The 23944-nt window shown below is 41.5% G+C and overlaps 1 protein-coding gene across 2 annotated transcripts in view; it reads left to right on the top strand.

Moving 5' to 3' along the window:
- KDM6A (lysine (K)-specific demethylase 6A) overlaps window positions 1-23944 on the top strand; it is a 262078-nt gene that overhangs the window by 224032 nt on the left and 14102 nt on the right. For both annotated transcript variants that reach the window (XM_015409805.1, XM_015409804.1), the window contains exons 23-26: window positions 2043-2117; window positions 5806-5954; window positions 22534-22648; window positions 23408-23595. In XM_015409805.1, the coding sequence (XP_015265291.1) occupies window positions 2043-2117; window positions 5806-5954; window positions 22534-22648; window positions 23408-23595 (527 nt within the window). The remainder of the gene's footprint in view (window positions 1-2042; window positions 2118-5805; window positions 5955-22533; window positions 22649-23407; window positions 23596-23944) is intronic.

Genomic DNA, 23944 nt, shown 5'->3' with positions numbered 1-23944 from the left:
GGAGAGATAGGTTGGGAGCTGGGGGGTGTGGAGAGAGCCAGGTGGGTGGGGGGTGGGGGAAGGAAACAGCGAGGGGCGAGCAGCTCCCCGCTCGCCCCTGGCTTCAGTGCCGGGTTGGGAGGGGGACGGGGAGGGAGAGGGGGGAGGGAAACAGCGAGGGGCGAGCGGCTCCCCGCTCGCCCCTGGCTTCAGTGCCGGGTTGGGGGGGGAATAGTGGCGAGGAGCTGGAGGGGAGAGGCAATGGGGGGAGATGGAGGGGGTGGAGGACAGGGCGGAACCGGCAGGATGGGGGGGTACTTACCTCCTCCTGCTGCTTCCTCCTCTGCCTCGCGGGTCCACCCCTTGTAAAAATATATTTCCTATCTGAAAATCATGCCCATCAGAGGAAACTTGCCTTTTAATTTCACTTACCATTGGAAGTTGCTTTTGGTTTTGGTTTTTGTAACTTAAGTAGCAATCTGTTTAAAATAGGTGAAGCACACAAGCAAAGAACAATGAAAGTTTGCAAACTAGTCTGGTGGTTTGTAATGTGTTCTGTGTCCATTCCCTTTTTATTCTCTTGTACTTGCACTCCCATTTTGGGATGATCAAACACCCACTGGTTTGGTGCACATCCTGTTTTGGCGGTCACAGACAGGGAGCCGATTTTTCAGTGCTGGTTCATCTATTCATTGATCTGTTCATGACTGTTTGGCAAGTTGCTTCACTATATTCCTACCTAACCATGCTGTGCACATGCATGGTCTCACAAAGCCCAATAATATACTACTATAACTTCTTTGATTCATAATGGCTCTGCTCATCAGGCAGTTGTTTAAATAGACCAGTCAGTCATAGATCAATACTTTGCTTTAATAAACTCCTACCCTTTGCTGTTTGTCTACTTAGTCCCTGTTGAGGCTCATTGCTGCTGATCAGTTTGAATCAGGAACATCTTATTGCATGTGCAATTTTGAAAAAAAACTGTTCAGCATGTTTGCAGCTGTTTAGCATGCATCAAACAGGCTGAGTGATCAGCTCATGTCTGAATGACACCATCAAATACTGTAAGTTCAAATGTCAAGCACATTTGTGGCAAAATGCGCAACATCCTTGTCCCTGTTCATACTGCATTCATGCCATTATCTTTCCCAATCTGTTAGCTGCAATTTTCTTAAACATTCTGGGGCAAATCCTGTCTAGCTGCTTTAGGTAAAGGAGAGCTGTTTCCCTCTCCCATTGCAGCCTGCTGTGCCTCTTGAAGGTGTCAGTGGCCCCCCAGAAAAGGGGGAGTGGGCAAAATGGATGTTCGCAGGGGGTGAGCACCAGAAAGCACCCTTGTCTTCTTCCTGCAAGTGGAAACAGAGAACAAAATCCAAGCCTACAACGCACTGGAGCAGTTGAGTTGTGGTAATCTTAACCCAGACTAGCAATTAGGGATACACATTTTTAATGTTAGCTATGAAAATCCAAACTGAATTATTTTTATGAAGCCTCTCTCTAAAATTACTAGGTGGTTATCTTTGGAAATAGCCATTCTGGTGCCCAGCTGCTCACTTTTTCATAGTTGAGTGAGGTGATGGAAGGGAAGCAGGAGGAACAGGGAGGGGGGGATGTAACTCCGCAAATGATCTAAGTGATAGGGGCATCTTCCAGCAAGAGAAATTGGATGTTCACACTGAAGAGGTTCATCCCAATAGGTGTTCCCACTAATCATTGTTGGGTCTCAGTGGCTTGGTGAGGTTACTTCATTTTTTTTCAGTAGCCCAGTTCCTCAGTGCTTCTGGGCCTATTTTACTCTTTGTGCAATCTGTTTCTGTGCTTTGATATATTATTTGTTTCTCTGTGATCATGCTAAGTATCCTAGAAGATTATTTCAAGTGGACTCTGCAAGCAGATACATAGTAACTCATGAGGTGGGATACTATTGGTATAAATTATACAAAAGATTATAAAGATGATATTTTAAGAAGTTAGTTGTTTTAAAAAATCTTAAAAGATATAACCACAATAAACTAGTCACATGTTGTTAACATTCTGGCTCCTGTTTGTGTTCTTTACAGCTCTGGAAGGAGAAGAAAAGGACCTTTTAAAACTATCAAATTTGGGACCAACATTGATCTTTCTGATGACAGAAAGTAAGTTGAATTACATGTATGAGAGATTAAACTGTTCAGCACACCAAACTTGAATGTTGTGTTGTATTGTCAGTACTGATTTAACTCATCTCTTAAACCTACTATCACCTAATTATTCTAAACACCTTCCATTAGCAAAATTGACCTTGAACAAACCTGCTGAATCAGACCCGAAGATCTGTCTAGTCTTAACATCTTGTTTCCAACAATGGCCAGGTTGTTTTATTACTTTAAATTGTGATAAAAACTACATAAATAATATTAAAAAGTCAAGCCTTTTTCAGACATGCAAGTTCAAAAGGGACCGCCTTTCCCCACATATGCCCCCAAGAGCACTACGGTCTGGGACTCAGAACCTGTTGGATGTCCCAGGTCCCCGGGTTGTGAAACGGGTGACGACCAGGAATAGGGCATTTTCGGTGGCGGCTCCTATCTGGTGGAACGAGCTCCCAGAGGAGATCAGGGCTCTGCGGGACCTAGCACAGTTCCGCAGAGCCTGCAAGACGGAGCTCTTCCACCAGGCATTCGAATAGGAGCCGCCATCATTATGGTACCATCTATGCCCTAAGCCTGTGGACAGGGTCATCACGATGTGGGCACTTTGATAAAGAGGATGAGACTTTAGGAGATCGCCATCTTGCTATTAGGAAGTGAGCACCGATTACTGCTTTGTATATATGATGTTTTAATATTTGATACTATGTATTATTTAATATTAATATTTTAATGTTTTATGGATGTACTATATCGGCAGTGTGCCTTGTAAGCCGCCCTGAGCCTACGGGGAGGGCAGGATAAAAATCGAAATAATAAATAAATAAATAAAACAAATAATTATATGATATTAAAAACCTGAACTGCGGTATGTTCATAAAATCTGTCGTAATATTGTGCACTGTTTATCCAGGTTTGAGAAAAAATAAAATATTGAAGAATACATGTTCCTACATTAGTTCAAGCCCATTTGATTACATAACACTGATGTATATTTTCAGAACTGTTTTGAGTATGTTTAGCAGCACTTGTTGAACGCAATCACCTAAAAATATTGGGTCCCTTTACATGTACTTACACATATTGATATGGATTCAGAACAAGGGATCATTGAGATCCACTATCCTTGAGTTGCCACTCTTGCTGAAGTTGAGATAGTTTCTTCAATTTCTGTCCCAACATTGATCTCATAAAATCTCTCTTTTTTCAACAATGTTTGTTAAGCTCCTGGAGAAGATAGTTAATGCCTTCTGGTTTGTGATTAGAAATGCTTTAATGAGGCTAGTCAGAAAGCATTTCTTCTCTGGGTATGAGCAGAGAGACATTACAGTAGTTGGTTGGAGTATTGAAATACTAAGTTCATGAAGTGGAAAAACAGCCTTAGTCAAGGGCAGGGGCACCTGCTCCCTTTCTGTTCTGTCACAGTACCAGGAGGCTGTACTAAGCCTTGCCTCTGTGCTAACTATTTCTGTTCCATAGTCTTTACTTATTTGTTTACTAAACATATATAGCACTTTTCAGAGGCAATTTCAAAGCAGTATATATCAAATGTAAACACTGTTTAAAACCAAATTAAGTAAAATGAAACATAAAATCCAAAAACATCAGTTGAAACTGTTTATCAGCACTCCTCTACCTTCCTATTCTGTTGCTAGGAATGTCATACAGTTGCCAGATGACAGACAGTACAATCCTAAGAACATTTTCCAGGGAGTAAACCCCATTGACTAGACCTGAGAAGATTCTGAGTTAGACCTGCTTAGGATACCACTGTAAATTGGATGTGAGGGCAATCTGGCTGTGACATCTGTCATTGATCACCAGGATTGATTTGGCTGATCTGGCTGGCTAGGCGGGTGTCCCCTACCTACCTCACCACTCCATGCTTGGTCGAGGAGGACAACTAACCCAGATAGAAGGAATGTACTCCAGTCAAGGGTATACAATAGCAGTGCTCCCCTGCTAGACAAGCTCAAGGGGATCTAGCTCATGTACCTCTCTCTAATATGAATATTACTTTATTTATGTTAGTGTCGTCATCTGTTGAGGACAGCATCTTGACATTTCTGATATGTCTGAAACAGCATAGTTAGTATTTTGAGAAGCTGAGAGAGGAGATTTTTGTAGCAGTAGCACTGACATGCATAAGCATGAGGAATTCTAGCACGACTCTTGCCTGTAATATTTGTAAGATTCCACAAAGTTGTTAACTTTCTTCCGCTCTTGGTTTCCCAAGCAGAGAAGTCTCAGGTTCCTTCCACTTCACTTCTGCCATCAGTAGCTCAAGCTGTTTCTAACTTTACATTGTAATTTCCCAGTTTCCTTCTCCACTCGAATCCCTTAAGCAGGTTCATGACCTCTTTGTGATATCTCAGGTTCATGCACCAGTAGCTGTCCTCTCTTCTGTGACTGTTCAGATAGGTTATGATGAGCTCCCAAGTCCTAACAGAGAAGGAAATAAGTGGCTCTTAGAGTCACTTGGCAGGCATAGCTCAGTGATAGAGCACATTTTGCACAATCACAGTAGTTTTAGTAATGTATTTATTTGCATACCACTTTTCTCCCCAGTGGGCATCCAAAGCAGTTTACAATACAAGAAAAAGAAATACAAGAAAGGGGGCAGGGGGGCTTCTGAGGGCACAGCAGTTTTTTTCTCTCTCTTGACTGATCTTCCTGCCAGCCCTGAGACTGTAACACTCAGGCTAAGAGCCAAAGGACAAAAGCACTTCACCTCATCCCTCTGGGCACACCCAGGCCTTTAAATACCTGTGAAGCAGGAAGAGAACAAAGTCAGCTAGTGTCAGATTTCCTGGTTCGCTTGTATAATGAGATCACTGAGTTCCTCATTTGGCAGGTCTCAATTGCTTTGATAGTCTTTATCTGGCAGGGCTTCATGGGATCTGATCACAACAGATACCATTCTGCATACTGGAAAGTGAACTGTGTCACAAAACAGGAATATAAGGCATTTAAGCTTTCTGGAGCTTGCTACTATTTGCCTAGTATGTTGCTGAAATATTTACCCAGTGAATCTTGAGTTCTGTAATAACAGCATCCTGTAGTGGCCTGAGGTTCACTGACGACTAACTCATGGATCTGCTAAATGTGTCCATGGTACAAGTATTGTAACAAAGGGTCTTAACAGAAAACGTGTATTGACCAGAGCCCCTACAGAAGCAGTGTCTGCAATAGGAAGGATATTTGGTCAGATTTTTTTTCTTTTTGCCACTTCTGCCCCATTGGGGATATCATGCTGCCCCAAACTGATGAAGATACCTATGCCCACTGGATGGTGTGGTGGTTTGGCTGACCTGGCATTAACGAGCAGCAAAATCAGTTATAAGATGTTACTGAATCAAACTGTAGCATCTGCCTTGAGTCTTTTTGGAAAAGACTGTCGTTGCTGTGAAATAAATAAAAATAAATGTCCTGGTGTGAGAAGAAACCTAATAAGGACCAAAATGCAGAAATGACTGTAGGCAACTTCCCCTTTGTCATTCTCTCCCCAGGGCCATTTTTCTTCTTGGCTGGCACTGTTCCTTCATGTGCTGCACTCACTGTACTCAGTACACCCATTTGGATTTTTGCTGTGTTTAGTACATGCAAATATAATGGGCATGTTTTTAGGGACCACAGGAGTTTTTTTATTTCCCTGAAATCCTCATGAGTCTGTTAATTTGCCACTTTTCTACAGATGGAAGTTGCAGCTTCATGAACTGACAAAGCTTCCTGCATTCGTACGTGTTGTATCAGCTGGAAATCTCCTCAGTCATGTTGGTCATACAGTCTTGGGAATGAATACAGTCCAGTTGTATATGAAGGTACCAGGAAGCAGGACACCAGGTAAATAATAGAAATAGAGTACTTGGATCATGCCTACATACATATAGAGTTAAATAATTCACTGTAACCTCTATTTTGATAATTTCTTAATTCTTGTGTCTTCATTTTGCAGGTTGGTTGACCACAATAATCTTTCTGTTTATTTTTTTACAAGTTCCCACCACTTGCAGATAGTTGTTGTTTTTACATAAACAGTTCATGGAGGGCTGAATCCTATGATTTGGTCATAAAAGGATTGTGGATCTTCTCCGCCTTATATCCAACCCACCTCCTGCAGCCCCTTCCAAAAGTGGAATATTCATACCTGATTTCAGGGTCGCCACTTTCTGGAAAGTCAGGGAAATGGAAATTGGTCAGGAAAAGACAGGGAAATCGGTCTGAAGTCAGGGAAAGTCAGGGAAATTGTGATTAAAATATATTCAAGCAGTGGATTTTTGACCTGCTGCTGCAAGAGCATGATCTGTTCTTGTGGCAACTGGAATAGAGAAGTCGCAGAATACAAGTAAAACTTATTGATGCCCTTTCCAGCCTAATGTGTTTGTTGAGCTCTGTCCCTGCATGATTTCCAAGGTCTGCCTGTAGCATTTGCAAAGCAAGGCTAGTTTAAACATTTAGCAATATACAAACTTTAAACATCTAACTGTTTTCATCCCTACCTGCTAGTACTTCATTTAACTTACATATAAAGATAAGCATGTTTTTGGGTCATGCATGTGTATGGAATGGACGTTTTGTCTCCTGCTAAACCCAGCAGTTTAAACTTCAGTGGGAAGGTAACAGTGTTCCATGCACCTTGGTATTTAGTCATGCCGGCAACATGACCACGGAAATATCTTCAGACAGCGCTGGCTCTTCGGCTTTGAAACGGAGATTAGCACCGCAACCCTAGAGTCGGATTCAACTGGCTTTCGAGCAAGGGAACCTTTACCTTAAACCCAGCACAGAGTTGCAAATGAGTTTTGTTGCTGTTGGATTTCACAGACAACTAGCACTTTCTACTCTGCACCATGCAAAGAAAATATTGCACATGTGATTGCTTGTTCCTGATGGAGTTTACAGAGTACTAGCTCTCTCACCCTCTTTCCTGACTTCTCCCATGCATAAAGGTTGCAAATGAGGGTTGTCTGCTTCTCTAGATTGCAGAAACTCCACCTCCTTTCTTGCTGCTGATCTGCAACCAGAAAGTGAAAGTGAAACTTTCCCAGCTTTGGAAAGTTCCCACTTGCCAGAAAACAAATCTGCTAACATCTTGATGTCAGGCAGGTGGTTCTGTGTATGGCTGTATCTGAAACCACATTTTGAAGATGGCTTCTAAGAGGACAGTTTTTAATATGCAGTGGCTGGATTTCAAACTTCATCCTGACTTCATTCCATGGCTATCATCAGTTGCTGGAGACAAATACAAAGGTTATTGTAAAGTGTGCTACAAAACCTTTGAACTAAGTAATATGGGAATTAAAGCTGTGGAGTCCCATGCACAGGGACCATTACATCAGAAGAACCTGAAAATTAAATCAAGTCAACTGTCCATCGCAATATGTTTAGGTTCAAAACTAAGTACAAGTTCAGATAATAAAACCAGAGAGGGTGAAAAGACAGCCCCTGTAAAAACTGGAAAACATGATCAGAATGATGAAAATGGCAAAGAATTACCCACCACACAAACTAGTATGGCTGCCTATGTAATCAAGGACTCTCTTAGGACAGCAAGAGTGCCTGTGGGCTTTGCAACTGGTGATGAAGAAGACGTCATTTAACTCTTGTAACATCATCAGTGAGTTATTCAAGCAAATGTTCTCAGATAGCCAGATAGCTCAACAGTTTCATCTTGGAAAAACAAAAGCAATGTATGTTGTTGCTTTTGGATTGGCACCATATTTCTCTGATCTTTTACTGAAACAGCTGAAACAATGCCAAACATTTTGTATCTGTTTTGATGATGCTTTGAATAAGGTGGTTCAAAAGGGACAGATGGATTTAGTTGTTTGTTTTTGGGATGATTACTGTCATAAAGTTTCCACACAGTATCTAACCAGTGTTTTTCTTCAAACTGCTACTGCTGAAGACCTTCTTCAGAAGTTTCAAGAAGGCATGTCTTCTTTACCAGTTGCAAAATTATTACAAGTATCTATGGGTGGGCCAAATGTAAATCACCTTTTTCTGAGAAAACTAAAAGAAGAAATTAAAACCAACCTTGACTGTAAAGAAGAAGGAAAAGAATTGATTGACTTTGGAACTTGTAGCCTTCATGTTGTACATGGGTCTTTTAAAACAGGATTGCAGGCAGTTAAATGGGACCTGAATTCAGTCTTACGCAATATATATTATCTATTCAAAGATTCCCCAGCTAGGAGGGCATCATACACTGCTATGACTGGAAGCACACTATTTCCCCTGAAGTTTTGCTCCACTAGGTGGTTGGAGAATGTTAAGTTCCTTGATAGAGCTATGACTGTTTGTGACAACATCAAGAAGTATGTGGAAGAAGCAAAACTCCCCCACAGTAAACCTGCAATTTGTATAAAAGCTGCAATGCAAGATCCACTCATGAAGTGCAAAATGGCTTTCATGAAATTGATTGCTGGAGATTGTGAGCCATTTCTAGAAAGGTTTCAAAACCAAAAACCATTGGCACCTTTTTTGTATGAAGAACTTTGTAAGCTAATCAAGAAGCTAATGAGTCATTGCATAAAACCGGAAACACTGCAAAACGTGTCTTCTTGTTTCTCAGTTGTTAACAATTGACATGAAATTGTCTGAGAACTTGTCTGACAGAAGCAAGGTTGACATTGGCTTTGCAGCAAAGAAGCTTTTGAAAGAAACTAAACTGAGTGAATGTCAAGTGGCCATGTTTTGCCTAGGGTGTTGAAACATGGTAGTAGCTGTTGTTGAAAAGTTGATTAAGAAGTCCTTTGAAGTTCAAGATGGTGCATGGCCTATCAGCATTAGATCCTACTATCATTTTATACAAGCCAATTCTTGGAATCACCAGAATAGGGGCTATTCTTGAAGCTCTACATGCAGCAAATCAGATCAATGACACAGTAGCGGAAAAATCAAAGCAACAATACAGTACTTTGACCACAGCTGCCCACAATGAGTTCAAGGCTTAATTTTAAGCATATGTTGCGGGAGATCCGGTTCCGGTTGCGACAATGGCAGACAGAGGTCGGGAGTACTCCTGCTTGAAAACCGCTGAAATTCCTCGTCTCCTGGGGCAATGAATACACTTTCAGTGTATTTAACCCTCTACCGAGTTCTTTGGAGTGAGAGCTCACAGGAGGGAGCGTATTTTGGTGAATGGAATAGCAGTGGCTTACTCCAGCAAACCGAAACTGCTCCGATGCGGGAGACAGGAGAAGATACTCAGCATTGTAGTTCTCAGTACTGAGGGAAAGCCAAGACCTGCGAACCACTTCAGACTCTTCCAGAGGAATTGAGCAAGAAATCACCGTGCGCATACTGACACCTATTGTTTCAATCTTTGACGACAAACTACCCCTTTCGATTTAGCTTTGTAAGAGACGTGATTGCAACCAGGGGAGCCACCATATTAAGAGGGGATGGTTGCAGTTGCGGTTGAGAAGAAGTGGTAAAGGAAGGAGAACAGCCCACTCAAAGTCTTAGCCTTATTTGCTCCATTGGAACAATGTTTAAATTATTATTCTAGCCTGAGCACAACAACTGGGAGCTGGCAGGCTCTGGACTTCCCTGGCGGCATATTTGTTTGCATGCCAGTTGTTAGCTTGTGGCTCTCTTTGAGGAGTAAAAATATAGGAGAGCTACAGGTGGACTTTCTGGGTGGCTAAAATTGGTGTTGTAGTCGGAGTGGAGCCCAGGAAAGCTAATATAAATAATATAGGAACTGTAAGAATCTGACTAAACGGTTAAAAAAAAAAGAGGTAAACAAAGAAGATAGAAGAAACAAGAAAAGAAGAAAAGATTTGGGGGAGGGGAAAATTGAAAAATGTTGCTTAATATTTGCTTGCTATGTTAGAGCATTAAGATATCGATAGAGTTTAGGCTTAATAATAGGATATAGTATAGGATAGTATATAGAACTTAGGTACAATAGCATAAGTAGATAGGTAAGGAATTTGGTAGAGCAAAGATAGGCAATAATAAACCTACTTAGAGTTTAAGCAGCATAGCTACAGTGCCACAGAGTTTAGGGAAGTTAAAGAGATAAGAAATCTATAGATTAATAGGTTTAGGATTAATAGGAAACCCAAAAATACACAAACAAAATAAAATAACACAAAATTAAAAAATATTTGAAAAACAAAACAAAGCAAAACAAAAAACAAGAAGTTCCTAAACTCTGTACTCCTTTATATTAAAGAAAATGGATAAGGTTAGTGGACTTAGAAGATCATTGATTCCACCACCCTTACTGAATTTAACACAAATGAATATGAAATACCTTCAAAATCTGATGCAAGAGTCGGTAAAAGCCACAGTGAATGTGGCAGTAGAAGCAGCTATGATAAAACCAATACAAACAAAACTAGATGCATTGGCAAACCAACTGACCACCCAAACAGAGGAAATTAAAAAACAAATATCTGAGAATAAACAAGAGATTACCACTTTAACAACTTTGACCAATAAGATGGAAACTAAAATTGAAGAAATAGATCAGCAATTTCAAAATGTGAAAGAAAAGCAAGACTTAATGGAGGTTACGATAATAAAATTGGAGATGGAAAAACCTTCATTTACTTTAAGACTACAAAATACCCGGGAAAAGAAGGATAATATAGAGCTAGACCAGTGGTCTAAGGTGTGGGTAAAATATATATTTAATTAACCAGCGCTACAGCATACAAAGGGAATGTATTTGGAATGCCTTACAGACGGTACGTGTCTTTAGATAGACTAAATAAATGCAACAAGAAGGAGACAGTTAACTGCTGGAAATGTAGACAGGGTGTTGGTATCTTGGTATGGTTGTTAGGCACCAAGTTTAAAAAGTATTGAAATGAACATTAAAGGCATAACTAAGGAAATAATAGAAAAAAACATATTGTTGAGACTAGGGTTATTGTTTGTTATTGTTTGTTAAATGTGGATGTGTATGTTATCACTTGTGTTGTAATGTCTGTGAGGATATTGTTCGTTAGACTTTGGGAAGCTGAGTAAACCATCGAGGGAGGAGGTTATGTTTAAGTTATTAGAAGTGGCAGAAATGGTCACGAGTCTATAAATGGATAGGAAAAGTTTCAAAGGACTAAATATTAACCGTAATGTATGGTGTAACTATATAAATTTGTAGAAAATGGAAGAATCTGTACTAAGAGACATCAAGCGAATGTTCCAATATATTGGTTGAAAATTAATAAAAAAGATACTGCAAAACAGCAAAAAAATTTTTTAGCATATGTTGCAAAACAAAATGATGAAGTTGGACTGAATACGTTTTACAGTGGTATTTTGACTGTTGTAAAAATATGCCTTATCCTGTCTCATAGCAATGCTTCTGTTGAAAGGGGATTTTCAGTTAATAAGTCAATGTTAATTGAGAACTTGCTTGAAGAAACTGTTGTCTGTCAACGTCAGGTTTATGATGCTGTCTTGAACTGTGGAGGACTTGAATCTGTTGTAATTGATCGGAATCTGTTGCAGTCGGGCATGCTCATGCACGCTACACAAAGCACTTGGAGGCGAAACACCATAAGCAACAAGAAGAAATTCCGAAGAAAAGAAGAAACTTGAGGGACAAATTAAACATTTTGAAAATGTTAAAAAAAAAAAAGACTGAGAGAAGAAGCCAAAATGGCAGAGGAAACAATTGATGAGAAACTAAAAGAGTTACAAAATAAATAAACTATAGAAGTGATAGTTTTATATCTTAAATCTTCATTCTTTAAAAACAGATTACTTGTATTCTAATTTCTAACTTGATTATTACTGCAATTTTAAAACTGTTTCATAATGTGCCTTCAGAGAAACCATTTTAGATACAACGTTTATATAACAAAAATGTTATGTAATTTGTTAGCATTCAGCGTTTACTTGAATTGAAGTTTGTATCTTGGTGTAATTTTTGGTGCAATTGCAAAACAGATGTTGCTGCAGTTAATGTTGAAAGAATCTGATATTAAATCTCTTTTTTGACAGATATTTTTGCAGTTGAGACTTGTATAGGTGTAGAGTGAAACATTTCATTACGCCTTGCATTAATGCAACACAAACTATTTATTTTTTAACTTGTGGTTATATTTGAATGGTGGTCAGGGAAATTGACAAACGTTGGTCAGCGTAAGTCAAGGAAATGAAAAATAAAATTTTAGTTCGGAATCTGTTGCAGTCGGGCATGCTCATGCACGCTACACAAAGCACTTGGAGGCGAAACACCATAAGCAACAAGAAGAAATTCCGAAGAAAAGAAGAAACTTGAGGGACAAATTAAACATTTTGAAAATGTTAAAAAAAAAAAAGACTGAGAGAAGAAGCCAAAATGGCAGAGGAAACAATTGATGAGAAACTAAAAGAGTTACAAAATAAATAAACTATAGAAGTGATAGTTTTATATCTTAAATCTTCATTCTTTAAAAACAGATTACTTGTATTCTAATTTCTAACTTGATTATTACTGCAATTTTAAAACTGTTTCATAATGTGCCTTCAGAGAAACCATTTTAGATACAACGTTTATATAACAAAAATGTTATGTAATTTGTTAGCATTCAGCGTTTACTTGAATTGAAGTTTGTATCTTGGTGTAATTTTTGGTGCAATTGCAAAACAGATGTTGCTGCAGTTAATGTTGAAAGAATCTGATATTAAATCTCTTTTTTGACAGATATTTTTGCAGTTGAGACTTGTATAGGTGTAGAGTGAAACATTTCATTACGCCTTGCATTAATGCAACACAAACTATTTATTTTTTAACTTGTGGTTATATTTGAATGGTGGTCAGGGAAATTGACAAACGTTGGTCAGCGTAAGTCAAGGAAATGAAAAATAAAATTTTAGTGGCAACCCCAGTGTTGGTCAGTGAGCTGCAGTGACAAGGGGAAAAGCTGCCTCTTTTACCAGTGGACGGAGAAGAACAATTCTGAAGGTAAATGAACAGTTCTGGCTGTTCTGCTGCCCACTAGCCTGCATATTATTATTCCATGCAAGTCCTGTGATTCCAGGAATCAACTTTGTTGGGGTGTGTGGAGAAATACCTTTTCTCCTGGGTGATTAGCAAGCAGCAAAAACTCCCCCACCCTTTTCCCTCAGATTTTAGAAGTGATTTTTCCCCCTTTTCTCTTTTCTGGAACCAGCAGGAAGCCAGCTCAGTTGCCTGCCAGATTCCAGCTATACAAATGCTAATGGGCCTAGAAGGAAATCTACCTATGAGATTTGGTTCTAGGAAGCCTTCAGGTGATTCCTGGAGATTTCTCAGAAGGCCTTCCAGGAGGGCTCCCAGGATGCACCTAGGTGTCCCAGGATGTACCTGTGACCTGGGCAGACCAGGCAAAAGGGGGTGGAATGAGTGATGTAAAGTGTGTAGAGTCACAGGTTTAATTTAAAAAATTCTTGCTTCAAGGAGGAGAGCTCTTTCTCTCTTGGTCCTGCACCCTCAACAAGGGGCAACTCTTTGGCTGGGCTGGTCACTATGGCAGCCGCTTTTCTTCAGAACATGCAGCCTTTCAGGTAAATGGGACAACAAGGCAACAGACTTGCAACCTTTAGGTGCCTGCTCTATATTTTAACATGTAGTTAGGGCATGTGTAGGAAAGAGGAAAAGGAGGATGTGTTTCTAACCAAATTTTCTTTGCATTCCATTTGCTGATCTGGTGCTGTGCTTGAGTACGCTTGTAAACTGTCCCTTTTCAATAAATGTTTTAATCTTTTGATGCTAGTAGTGGTTCTCTGTACCACCTATATCCCCAACTGCTGTGGACACACTATCATAAAAGGGGTCCCTGGGCTGGGAGGAAAGCAGTCAGTGAGCATGGAGCTACTTCTCCATGGAAGCCCCAAAGCTGAACTTGGTCCCTGTGGTAACCAGGCGCTGGATAGCAGGAGACCCCAAGCTCATGCCTCAGAAACAGGAAGGGGAACTGGGATTCCTGTTCATCCCAGTGGGAAATCCCTAAAACGAGCAGGTGGTGACAGTGAATATCCTAGTGGAAGGAAGTAGTAAACCCCTCCAGGAGTTGGCAACTCCAAGGACTGATTGGGCAGAACAGAGTTTGTAACTCCAAGCAGGCCTGTTCCGCCACAGGGTCAAAATGGCTGGGGAGGGTGAGGAAGATCTGGAGCCAATAAAGCCTTTCATTGATGAATCGCTGGATCCAACCTGTACTCATTTTTAAATGCTTGGAGCCAGTGCCATGGTCGGACCACCTGGCCCTGAAGGCCCGTCTGAACGTTCCTCCTCGACCTTGTTTAGGCGGCGAGCGGATTTTTGCTCGCTCGCGGCGCCAAATGGCTCCAATGCTATTCCAGGTGGCTCTGTGGGATCCGAGGCCCCTTGCGGCTCGTTGGATGAGCTGGTGAAGGACTGGCATGTCCGGCTCTCCTCAGCCATCTACGAGATCGCTCCCAGGCGCCCTCTCCGGACTCGTGTAGGGCGAGCGCCCTGGTATACCCAGGAGTTGCGCTCGCTGAAGCGAGAACTGAGACGGCTAGAGAGATGGTGTGTGGTGCCAAGCTCGTGATGAGGCATCAAGAACATCTTATAGGACGCTTATGAAAGCCTATGAGATGGCAGTCAAAGCCGCAAAGAGAGACTTCTGTGCGACCTTGATTGCATCTGCTAGCTCACGCCTGGCCCAATTATTTAGTATAATTCGGTCTTTGACAGCTCTGCCACAGGGCAGGCAAAATGTTAGGGAACTGGATATTGGCTGTGAGGCAGTCCCAAGCTTTTTTGCAGACAAAGTCTGGGCCCTCCGTCGTGCCCTCCCTGCCACAATTGAAATAGTGAGTGAACTTGAGGCCCCTTGCACGCCTTTGGCGCCGGGTTTAGAGTGTTTTGACCTGCTCAGTCTGGAGGAAGTTGACAGATAGCTCGTATCTGTACGCCCAACCACATGCGACCTTGATCTGTGTCTCTCCTGGCTCATAAAAGCGTGCCATGAGGGGTTCCGAGGTGTCCCGCGGGAGATTACGTCCCTCTTGGAGGGGTGGTTCCCCGAGGCACTCAAGGAAGTGATGGTCCGCCCTCTCTTGAAAAAGCCATCTTTGGACCCAGCCGAATTGGCCAGCTATCAGCCGGTGTCCAATTTGTCCTATTTGGGCAAACTTATTGAGAGAGCGGTGGCGTTACAGCTACAGGGCTTTCTGGATGCTGCTTCTGTCCTTGATCCCTTCCAGTCCGGCTTCCGCCCGGGTCATGGGCAGTGTTCCCTCTAAGCTGAGTTAGTGTGAGCTAGCTCACAGTCTTTTAGCCTCCAGCTCACAGGTTTTTGTCTTAGCTCAGGAAGGATGGCTCCAGAGCAAACTAATGTATGCAGTAGCCAAATTTCTCGCTCACAACTTTAATGCCAGTAGCTCACAAAGTAGAATTTTTGCTCACAAGACCCCACAGCTTAGGGGGAACACAGCTCTGAAGTTCCTTCCACCTCTAACACACTCCATGATGCTAGCGCTAACTTCTTCAGTGTAACTTTGGCATTTGTTGCCTCTTGTCCCTCTCTGTAGATTTATCTTATGGGAACCACACCCCATTTGAGACTGCATAGTCTGTTGGATAGTCCCTTGTTGTGCACGATCCCTTGTTGGACATGATGTGCACAGTCCCTTGTTGGACATGATGATGGCACTCACATCAGTAGGCAAAATCACAATTAGTCAGATGATGAGGTCACTGAGGGCGATTGAAAGCAACTGAAAGTTACAATAAGCGTTGACAACAACTGGCTTCTTTTTTTTGTTGCAAAAATCACCCAAAAGGAGAAGTATTTTTTTTTTATTTGGAGGTGGTCACAAAATGATGAGTGGCTTCGGCTCAGTCCTAATCAATACCTTCAGTGAGCTCCCCCCCCCCCAATCATTAGACCTAAGGTTGCATGCCCATCTGTGCTAAACATAAGGTGGCATCAGGTCTCAATTGCAGATCATTGAATGTCAACTGTTTTGATTCTGATTGATGAAATGTTGAATTACCTAGTTATATTCCTGATGAGTCTAGTTAAAATATATGGCTGGTCCCTGTGTTGCCTTTTAAGTGGGAGAAGAGGAATTCCAGGGCTGTGCCATTAGGTGTAAAATTGTTTTGAGAGTGCTGGATGCTGTGTTCTTAAATACTTGGACATTCTTTTTTTTTTAATATATTTTTATTGATTTTTAATATCATGCATACACCTATAGTATTTTCAATAAACAATCCCTCTAAGTAAGTATTTTGTACAGTTATTTTTTAGACAGCAACATCTCCAATCATTATTACATATATCTTCTTAATATATTATACACATAGACCAACAACTAACTCATCCAACATTTACCATCTTAATCAGTCAAGATCTAGAATAATTTTCAAGTACATACATCCATTATCAATTTTTTTTAAAATCTCTTTATCAACCTTAATTTTCTCGAGACATTCCACTATATAAATTTCCACGTATTTTGTTCATAATAACTTCCCTCTACAAAATAAATTTTTTTTTTGCCATTTATTCTAGTCTTATCTTAAGTTTAAACTGATTTTATTTTGCTTTCCTTATGTTTTCGTTATCTACCTCCTGTATATTCCACTCAAAATTATTCTGTACTATAAATTGGCTTTAAACCCATTTTATCTAGTATTTTAAATTTATCTATAAATCATATTTTGATATTTAGCCATAATCCAATGTAATCAACTATATAAAGCCACCAAAGATCCAAATACTATTTAAATATTCCAACATAAATCTGCTCAATTCAATTCATTCATTTTTCCATAAGGTTCCCTCTTCATATTACTCCAATCATTTCATTTTATACCAACATTAATCACACAATTCATTCAGATTTTCCTAATAAACCAAAATCCCTACATAGTAATCAGCAGATTTCATTTCATCTTACACTGCACCATGTGCATAAATAAAAATTTCCCAAATATTTCCCCTATGTAAATAATTTATCTTTACAAATTAAGACATTCATATTTTCAAACTAAACCATAATCCCTTCATCTTAATCCACACAATTCATTTCATTCTGTACTAAACCACATACAAAAATATAAACTATATAAATCTTTTCCCCTGTACAGTTAGGTTATCTTTTGGCCCGTTCCTCCCAAGTCTACATAGGATAAATAACCTAGACTCACAGTTATCACATTTTTATAGAACAGTGTAACAATCCCTTAGTTCTATCATTAAATATCCAATATCCATTTACTTCAGATTTTACATCTATAATCAGAGTCTCCCGGTTTAGCTCAGTCATTACTACGTAGTGGAAAATCAAGCTGCTAATGTTCTGTCTCCAGAAAAACACTATATTTTACCCCGAAATAAATCCAAACACATTTGTACTTAGCTTTCCTTTTTCCTGGCCGCTCTCTTTTCCTTTTGCTTCAGCCAGTTCAGGGTTTTTTCCAGTTTCTCCTTAAAGATGCATGTACTTGCTTTATAATTCCTTCGTTGCTGTCGTCCCACACCATTTTAAGTTAGGTTAAAAGAAACGGGTGGCTGCAGCTGCGGAGAACATGGCAGCCATGTTCTCGCTCGTAGTCCGCGTCTGCTTCGGGGTACGCAGCGGACACCTCCCCGCGTCGCCAATCACGGGAAGGGCCGCCACAAAAAAAACCCTGCCCCAGCTCTCCCTCCAAGAGAGCTGTCAGGGCTCTCCTAGGCTCCGGGAGGCCCCAAAAGACGCGAAATAGAGTCGGGCGACCCGGAGCGATCCGAGCCCAGCCCGTCGCCGCGCCGTTCCGCCGGACCCGCAGCCAGGCTGTTGATGGGTCTCTCTAGGAGGGATCACATTCAGCCTGTGCTGAAAGCGCTGCACTGGCTACCAATAGCGTACCGGATCCGCTTCAGAGTGCTGGTTCTTACCTTTAAAGCCCTGTATGGCCAGGGTCCGGCTTACCTAAGGGACCGCCTTTCCCCATATGTTCCCCCAAGGGCACTACGGTCGGGGAGTCAATATCTCCTGGAAATTCCAGGCCCCAGGGATGTTAAATTTGCTGTTACTAGAGCCAGGGCATTCTCGGTGGCGGCTCCTACCTGGTGGAAGGAGCTCCCGGAGGAGATCTGGGCCCTGCGGCGAGTAGGAGCCGCCGCCACTATAATTCCACCACCGATATGTATGCAGCATCACACCACTACCACCAATATGTGGTTCCATCTGGATGCGAGGTGACCCTGGAAGGAGAGGGGATGACAAGTTGCGGGACCAATGCCATTCGACTAAGATCTACCCCATCTTGCACTGACACTTTGTTTTATTATATTGTTTTACTGTTTTAGACTGTTTTATCTGTTTTAATTCTGGCACTTGTGCCTCGTTGTTGGCCGCCCTGAGCCTTTGGGGAGGGCAGGATATAAATCTAAAAATAAAATAAATAAATAAATAAAAATAAATATACGTGCCATTCCCTCCAAAATTTCACAGATGAAGACATGTAAGGTCTGGGAGCCTAGGATGGTGATCTACTGTTGTTAGACCTGTCGGTGGCGTTCGACAGAGTCGCCTACCAATTACTGATCCACCGCCTCACCGACACTGCAATTCAGGGGTCTGCTTTGCAGTGGCTGTCCTCTTTTCTACAAGGTCAGGGACAAAGGTGTTAGGGGTACAGCTGTCCCGAAGACACCCGCTGGTTTGTGGAGTGCCACAAGGGGCTGTTCTCTCCCCGATGTTATTCAACATCGATATGTGCCCCCTTGCCCAGATTGCCCTGAGGCATGGGCTGGGATGTCACCAGTACGCAGATGACACCCAGCTCTATCTGTTGTTGGGTAGCCATATATTGTTTTACTGTTTTAGACTGTTTTATCTGTTTTAATTCTGGCACTTGTGCCTCGTTGTTGGCCGCCCTGAGCCTTTGGGGAGGGCAGGATATAAATCTAAAAATAAAATAAATAAATAAATAAAAATAAATATACGTGCCATTCCCTCCAAAATTTCACAGATGAAGACATGTAAGGTCTGGGAGCCTAGGATGGTGATCTACTGTTGTTAGACCTGTCGGTGGCGTTCGACAGAGTCGCCTACCAATTACTGATCCACCGCCTCACCGACACTGCAATTCAGGGGTCTGCTTTGCAGTGGCTGTCCTCTTTTCTACAAGGTCAGGGACAAAGGTGTTAGGGGTACAGCTGTCCCGAAGACACCCGCTGGTTTGTGGAGTGCCACAAGGGGCTGTTCTCTCCCCGATGTTATTCAACATCGATATGTGCCCCCTTGCCCAGATTGCCCTGAGGCATGGGCTGGGATGTCACCAGTACGCAGATGACACCCAGCTCTATCTGTTGTTGGGTAGCCACTCTAACTGAAAACCTGAAGATCTGGACCTAGCATTACAAGCTGTAGCTGGGTGGCTTAGGCTGAGCCAGTTGAAATTGAATCCAATGAAGATGGAGGTCTGGTGTCTGAGTTTGAGCGGTCCGGGGTTAGGGATCCCACTCCTGACCTTTGATGGGGTGCTACTGGTGCCAGCGTCAGACATTAGGAGTTTGGGAGTGCTCTTGGATGCCTCCTTAACAATGGAGGCCCAGGTAGCAGCCACTGCCAAGTCAGCCTTTTACAATCTTTGGCTGATTAGGCAGCTGGTTCCCTTCTTTGAATGCAATGACCTGGCAACAGTAATCCATGCAATGGTCACCTCGAGACTAGACTACTTCAATGCTCTCTACATGGGGCTGCCCTTGACCCAAATCTGGAAGCCACTGCTAGTGCAGAATGTGGCAACCAGGCTGCTATTGGGTTTCCCTCTTAGAGAGCACATTCAGCCTGTGCTAAAAGCACTGCACTGGCTACCTATAGCATACTGGGTTCACTTCAAGGTGCTGCTCCTTCCCATAAAGTCCTATATGGCCAGGGGCCTGCATACCTGAGGGACCGCCTTTCCCCATATGTTCCCCAGAGAGTACTGCGGTGAGGTTCACAGAACCTACTTGTTCTCCCTGGCATGAAAGATGCCAGGCTGGCCACAACTAGGGCTAGGGCCTTCTCTGTGGCGACTCCACTTTGGTGGAATGAGCTCCCTGAGGACTTCTGCAGGGCCTGCAAGACGTAGCTCTTCCGCCAAGCATTTGAGTGAGATGCCACATTAAACAGCCTACCATCAAGCCGAGTAACTGCCCTACAATCTACTCTTGGCCGCCTGCTAAACATCTGTGCCCATATTAAAGAACTAAGCCATATGGAGCCAGACACCAGCTGCTGATTTCCCTTATGGTGGTCAATAGGACAGTTTTTGCCATCCTATATTTGTTGTACCTTTAAATGGTTTGATGATTTTAAATTGTTTGAATTTTTTTTATTGTTTTATTTGTTTTATGACGGCTGTGGCCCTGCCACCCTGAGCCTGCCTTGTCAGGAAGGGCGGGGTATAAATCAAATAAAATTGTGAATCAATGTGTGAGGACAACAGAATTCAGGAAAATATAAAGTGTATACAGAATATTGAGTAAGTGACAAAAGCAGGTGATCTGAATCACTATAAAAGAAGTCAAATGCATACATGCATAATATCATAAGGAAATTAAGCATTTATACCACATCTTCGGCATCATAGAACACATTTGCCCTATTTCATAGCTGAGGAGCACCAAGGCGCAGGCAGTTCATCCATGATACCCTGGTCCTGTTACATAGTTTATTGGATGTCTTTGTTGTTTGAACTGATTTTTATATTTTGCAATCCCCCTTGAGATTCACTGAGAAAGGCAGACTATAAATGAAGTAAATAAAATAAAATTGATATATATTCATTATTGGCAGGCTGCTTTGTACAGATCAGTTGATGCATCTGTATGAGCAACACTGAGATAGGTGTTAATATTCATTTTTTATCTGTGTCTAATTATGTCCATTCCACAATTTGGTTTGCTTATAGAGGCCTTCTTAACAGAGATCGGGGGGGGGGGGCTATATATGTGCCAGGATTCAACCCCAGAACCTATTTTATTGTTGGCACACTTAACAACAGAGGGTAACTTCTCCATCCCAAGAACCAATATATTAAAACAGTTTGCTAGCACACAAAATCACCTATAGTAGGTGATATGGCCTGTATCCCCAGCACATATGAAAGTACAATGCCATCACCAGTCTTATCACAGGTCTGGTAAATGTGCTAAATCTTCCTCAGTGTGGTCCATGTGCCCTCTGCCTAACCTGACTCACCCAGGAGGATGAAATGAAAGGCTGAGAGGAAGAGGGAGAGCAAACAGCAGAATCTTTCAAGCAAATGTTCTTAGAATTGGAGCGTAAAAGAATTACATGTATAAGGTTGGATCTTATGAACCTTGCTTTGAAGAGCATCTGTTCTGCTTTCCCCTTCCCTCAGAAACCCTTTTGACAACCTCTCCCATGAATGCTGGAGGTCAGGGGGCTACATGGGCAAAATACCACAGGACACATTTAAAATTAAATGGACTTGCTGCTAGGTGTGTGCCTTAAGGTATTTTCAGATCAGAGAGTTGACCCTGATTATTTCAATTGTTGTGACAACTTCAGAGAGTAAATGGATACAAACGTCTGTGCCCAATTTATATGTTAACACAGCATTATACCTGTTTCAAAATCTCTTGGCTCATATTTAAGAAAAATGATTTGTTTAACTAAAAACACTGTTTATTTTTTTATTTTCACATGCCATGTCCTTAGTACATATAGATTAATCTACTGCAGTACGCGGGGCTGCCCATGAAGTGTGTCTGGAAGCTACAGTTGGCATAGAATGTTGCAGCCATAAAATGGACTGGACTGGGTTACAGAGACCAAAGCACTCCAGTTGTGATCCACCTACACTGACACCCAGTTTGCTTCCAGGCCCAATTCAAGGTGTTGATAGAAACCTTGAAAAAATCTGTGTGACTTGGAACACGCAAAACTTAAGGACTGCCTGCTAGGGTTGGGCATGGCTGGTGTACCTGTAAGCTGTTGGGCTGGAATGAAATGAATGAAATGCAAGACATTTCAGCGATCCCTCTTGCTCCTGCCCCTTGCTTCCCACCATGAGACTCATGAACCTCCGAAAACCACATGGAGGGTCATGGGGGCAAGATCACACAAACCTCAGTTCACGAACCACAACCCGGGCAATTTTTAGTAGCGAACTTAGGGTCATGGGCAGGTTTGTGCCCATCCCTACTGCCTGCTCCCATTTGAACCTACGCAATCATTATAGTTATCTTTAGAAGCCTTACTTCAGGTGCAACACTTAACTGAGCATAAAGGTGGCATAAAAATGTTTTAAAGAAAATAAAATAATTTGCTCAAGGTAAAAATTGCAGTTGGCTCATGATATAAATCAGAGTTTTTGAAATGGAAATTAATTGTTTAAACTCCTGGTATAAATATAGTAAATTCTAGTTAAGCTGTGAATTGCTGTAATTACTATTTATATGTTAAGCCAGAGTAGTACTATAAATTATAACTAGGGTTTGTTTGTTTTTGCTACTTTCAGGTCATCAAGAAAATAATAACTTCTGCTCAGTCAATATAAATATAGGTCCAGGGGATTGTGAATGGTTTGTTGTTCCAGAAAACTATTGGGGCGTAATGAATGACTTCTGTGAAAGGTACGTTCTGTATTTTGCATCATTGTATATAATCCTTTCAGTTATTGTGTAATCTATCTGTACCTCTAAAGTAGTACTAGATGTAGGAAGGTACTGCTAGTTGTGCTAGATGTTTCTCTTTTGTGTAGCAGTCTGTTTTTCATGTGTAAGTAGAGATCTTGGACACATGTCTTAGAGACCATTTCCCCATTGACACAACTGATGGTGCTGTTACTGAAACTGTCAGTGGAGCTAGTTGTGTACATATTTTTAAATATGTTATTTAGCCTAATAAATACCCCTCATTTAGTATCCAGTGCAAACATTAAAATGTAGCAGTTTACTTTAGATTGAGGACAGTAGCAGGGATGCCAGCCTCCAGGTGGGACCTGGGGATCTCCTGAAATTACAGCTCATCTCCAGACTACAGAGATCAGTTCCCCTGGAGAAAATGAATGCTTTGGAGAGTGGACTCAATGGTATTGTACCCCACTGAGGTCCCTGTCCCTACCAGGCTCCATCCACACATCTCCAGGAGTTTCCCAACCTGGATCAGGAAACCCTACTTCCCCATCCCCTGCCAGTGGCCAGGAGGGAACCTGGCAAACCTAGCCAATAGTTAAGTGAAAACCTACTGTCTGAGCATATATACATATTAGGATTATATGTTAATGATATGTAGATCATTTGGGGAATTATATAAATGTTTTGATTGACATAATCTTTTGTGCATAAAGTATTTGTGTGCACTATGTCTAAGCCCAGTTTTTCCTGATACAGAAACAACATGAATTTTCTAATGGGCTCTTGGTGGCCTAACCTGGAAGATCTGTACGAAGCAAATGTCCCAGTTTATAGATTTATTCAGAGACCTGGAGATTTGGTGTGGATAAATGCTGGGACTGTACACTGGGTTCAGGCTATTGGCTGGTGTAATAATATTGCCTGGAATGTTGGCCCTCTTACAGGTATGGTGACACAATGTCTTCTGTTTGTGTAAATAATCATTAGAAAGTCAGGTATAGATTTGCTTGTAAGGCATGGTGTTGAATTATGTGATACTAATTTGGATAGAATTTAGAAAAATACATCTGGTTTTCATACCAGTCCTATCTCTTAGCCATTATTTTGGAAGAAAAAAAATCCATAATGTGCATTCTGAGAAAATTGGTTCTCAACGATAGTTATCATTCAAAATAACCCTTTTAATTGAACAAATTTGGATTTGTTTATAGTCTAATATGTGCAGTATTTAGGAGGCAACATAGTAGCATAATCTTGTCAATAGTACCTGAAGCAATTAAAATGCATATATAT

Source organism: Gekko japonicus, unplaced genomic scaffold (genome assembly GCF_001447785.1).
Source record: "Gekko japonicus isolate JY-2015 unplaced genomic scaffold, Gekko_japonicus_V1.1 scaffold4, whole genome shotgun sequence".
NCBI lineage: Eukaryota > Metazoa > Chordata > Lepidosauria > Squamata > Gekkonidae > Gekko > Gekko japonicus.
This window is presented reverse-complemented; position numbering and strand designations above follow the sequence as displayed.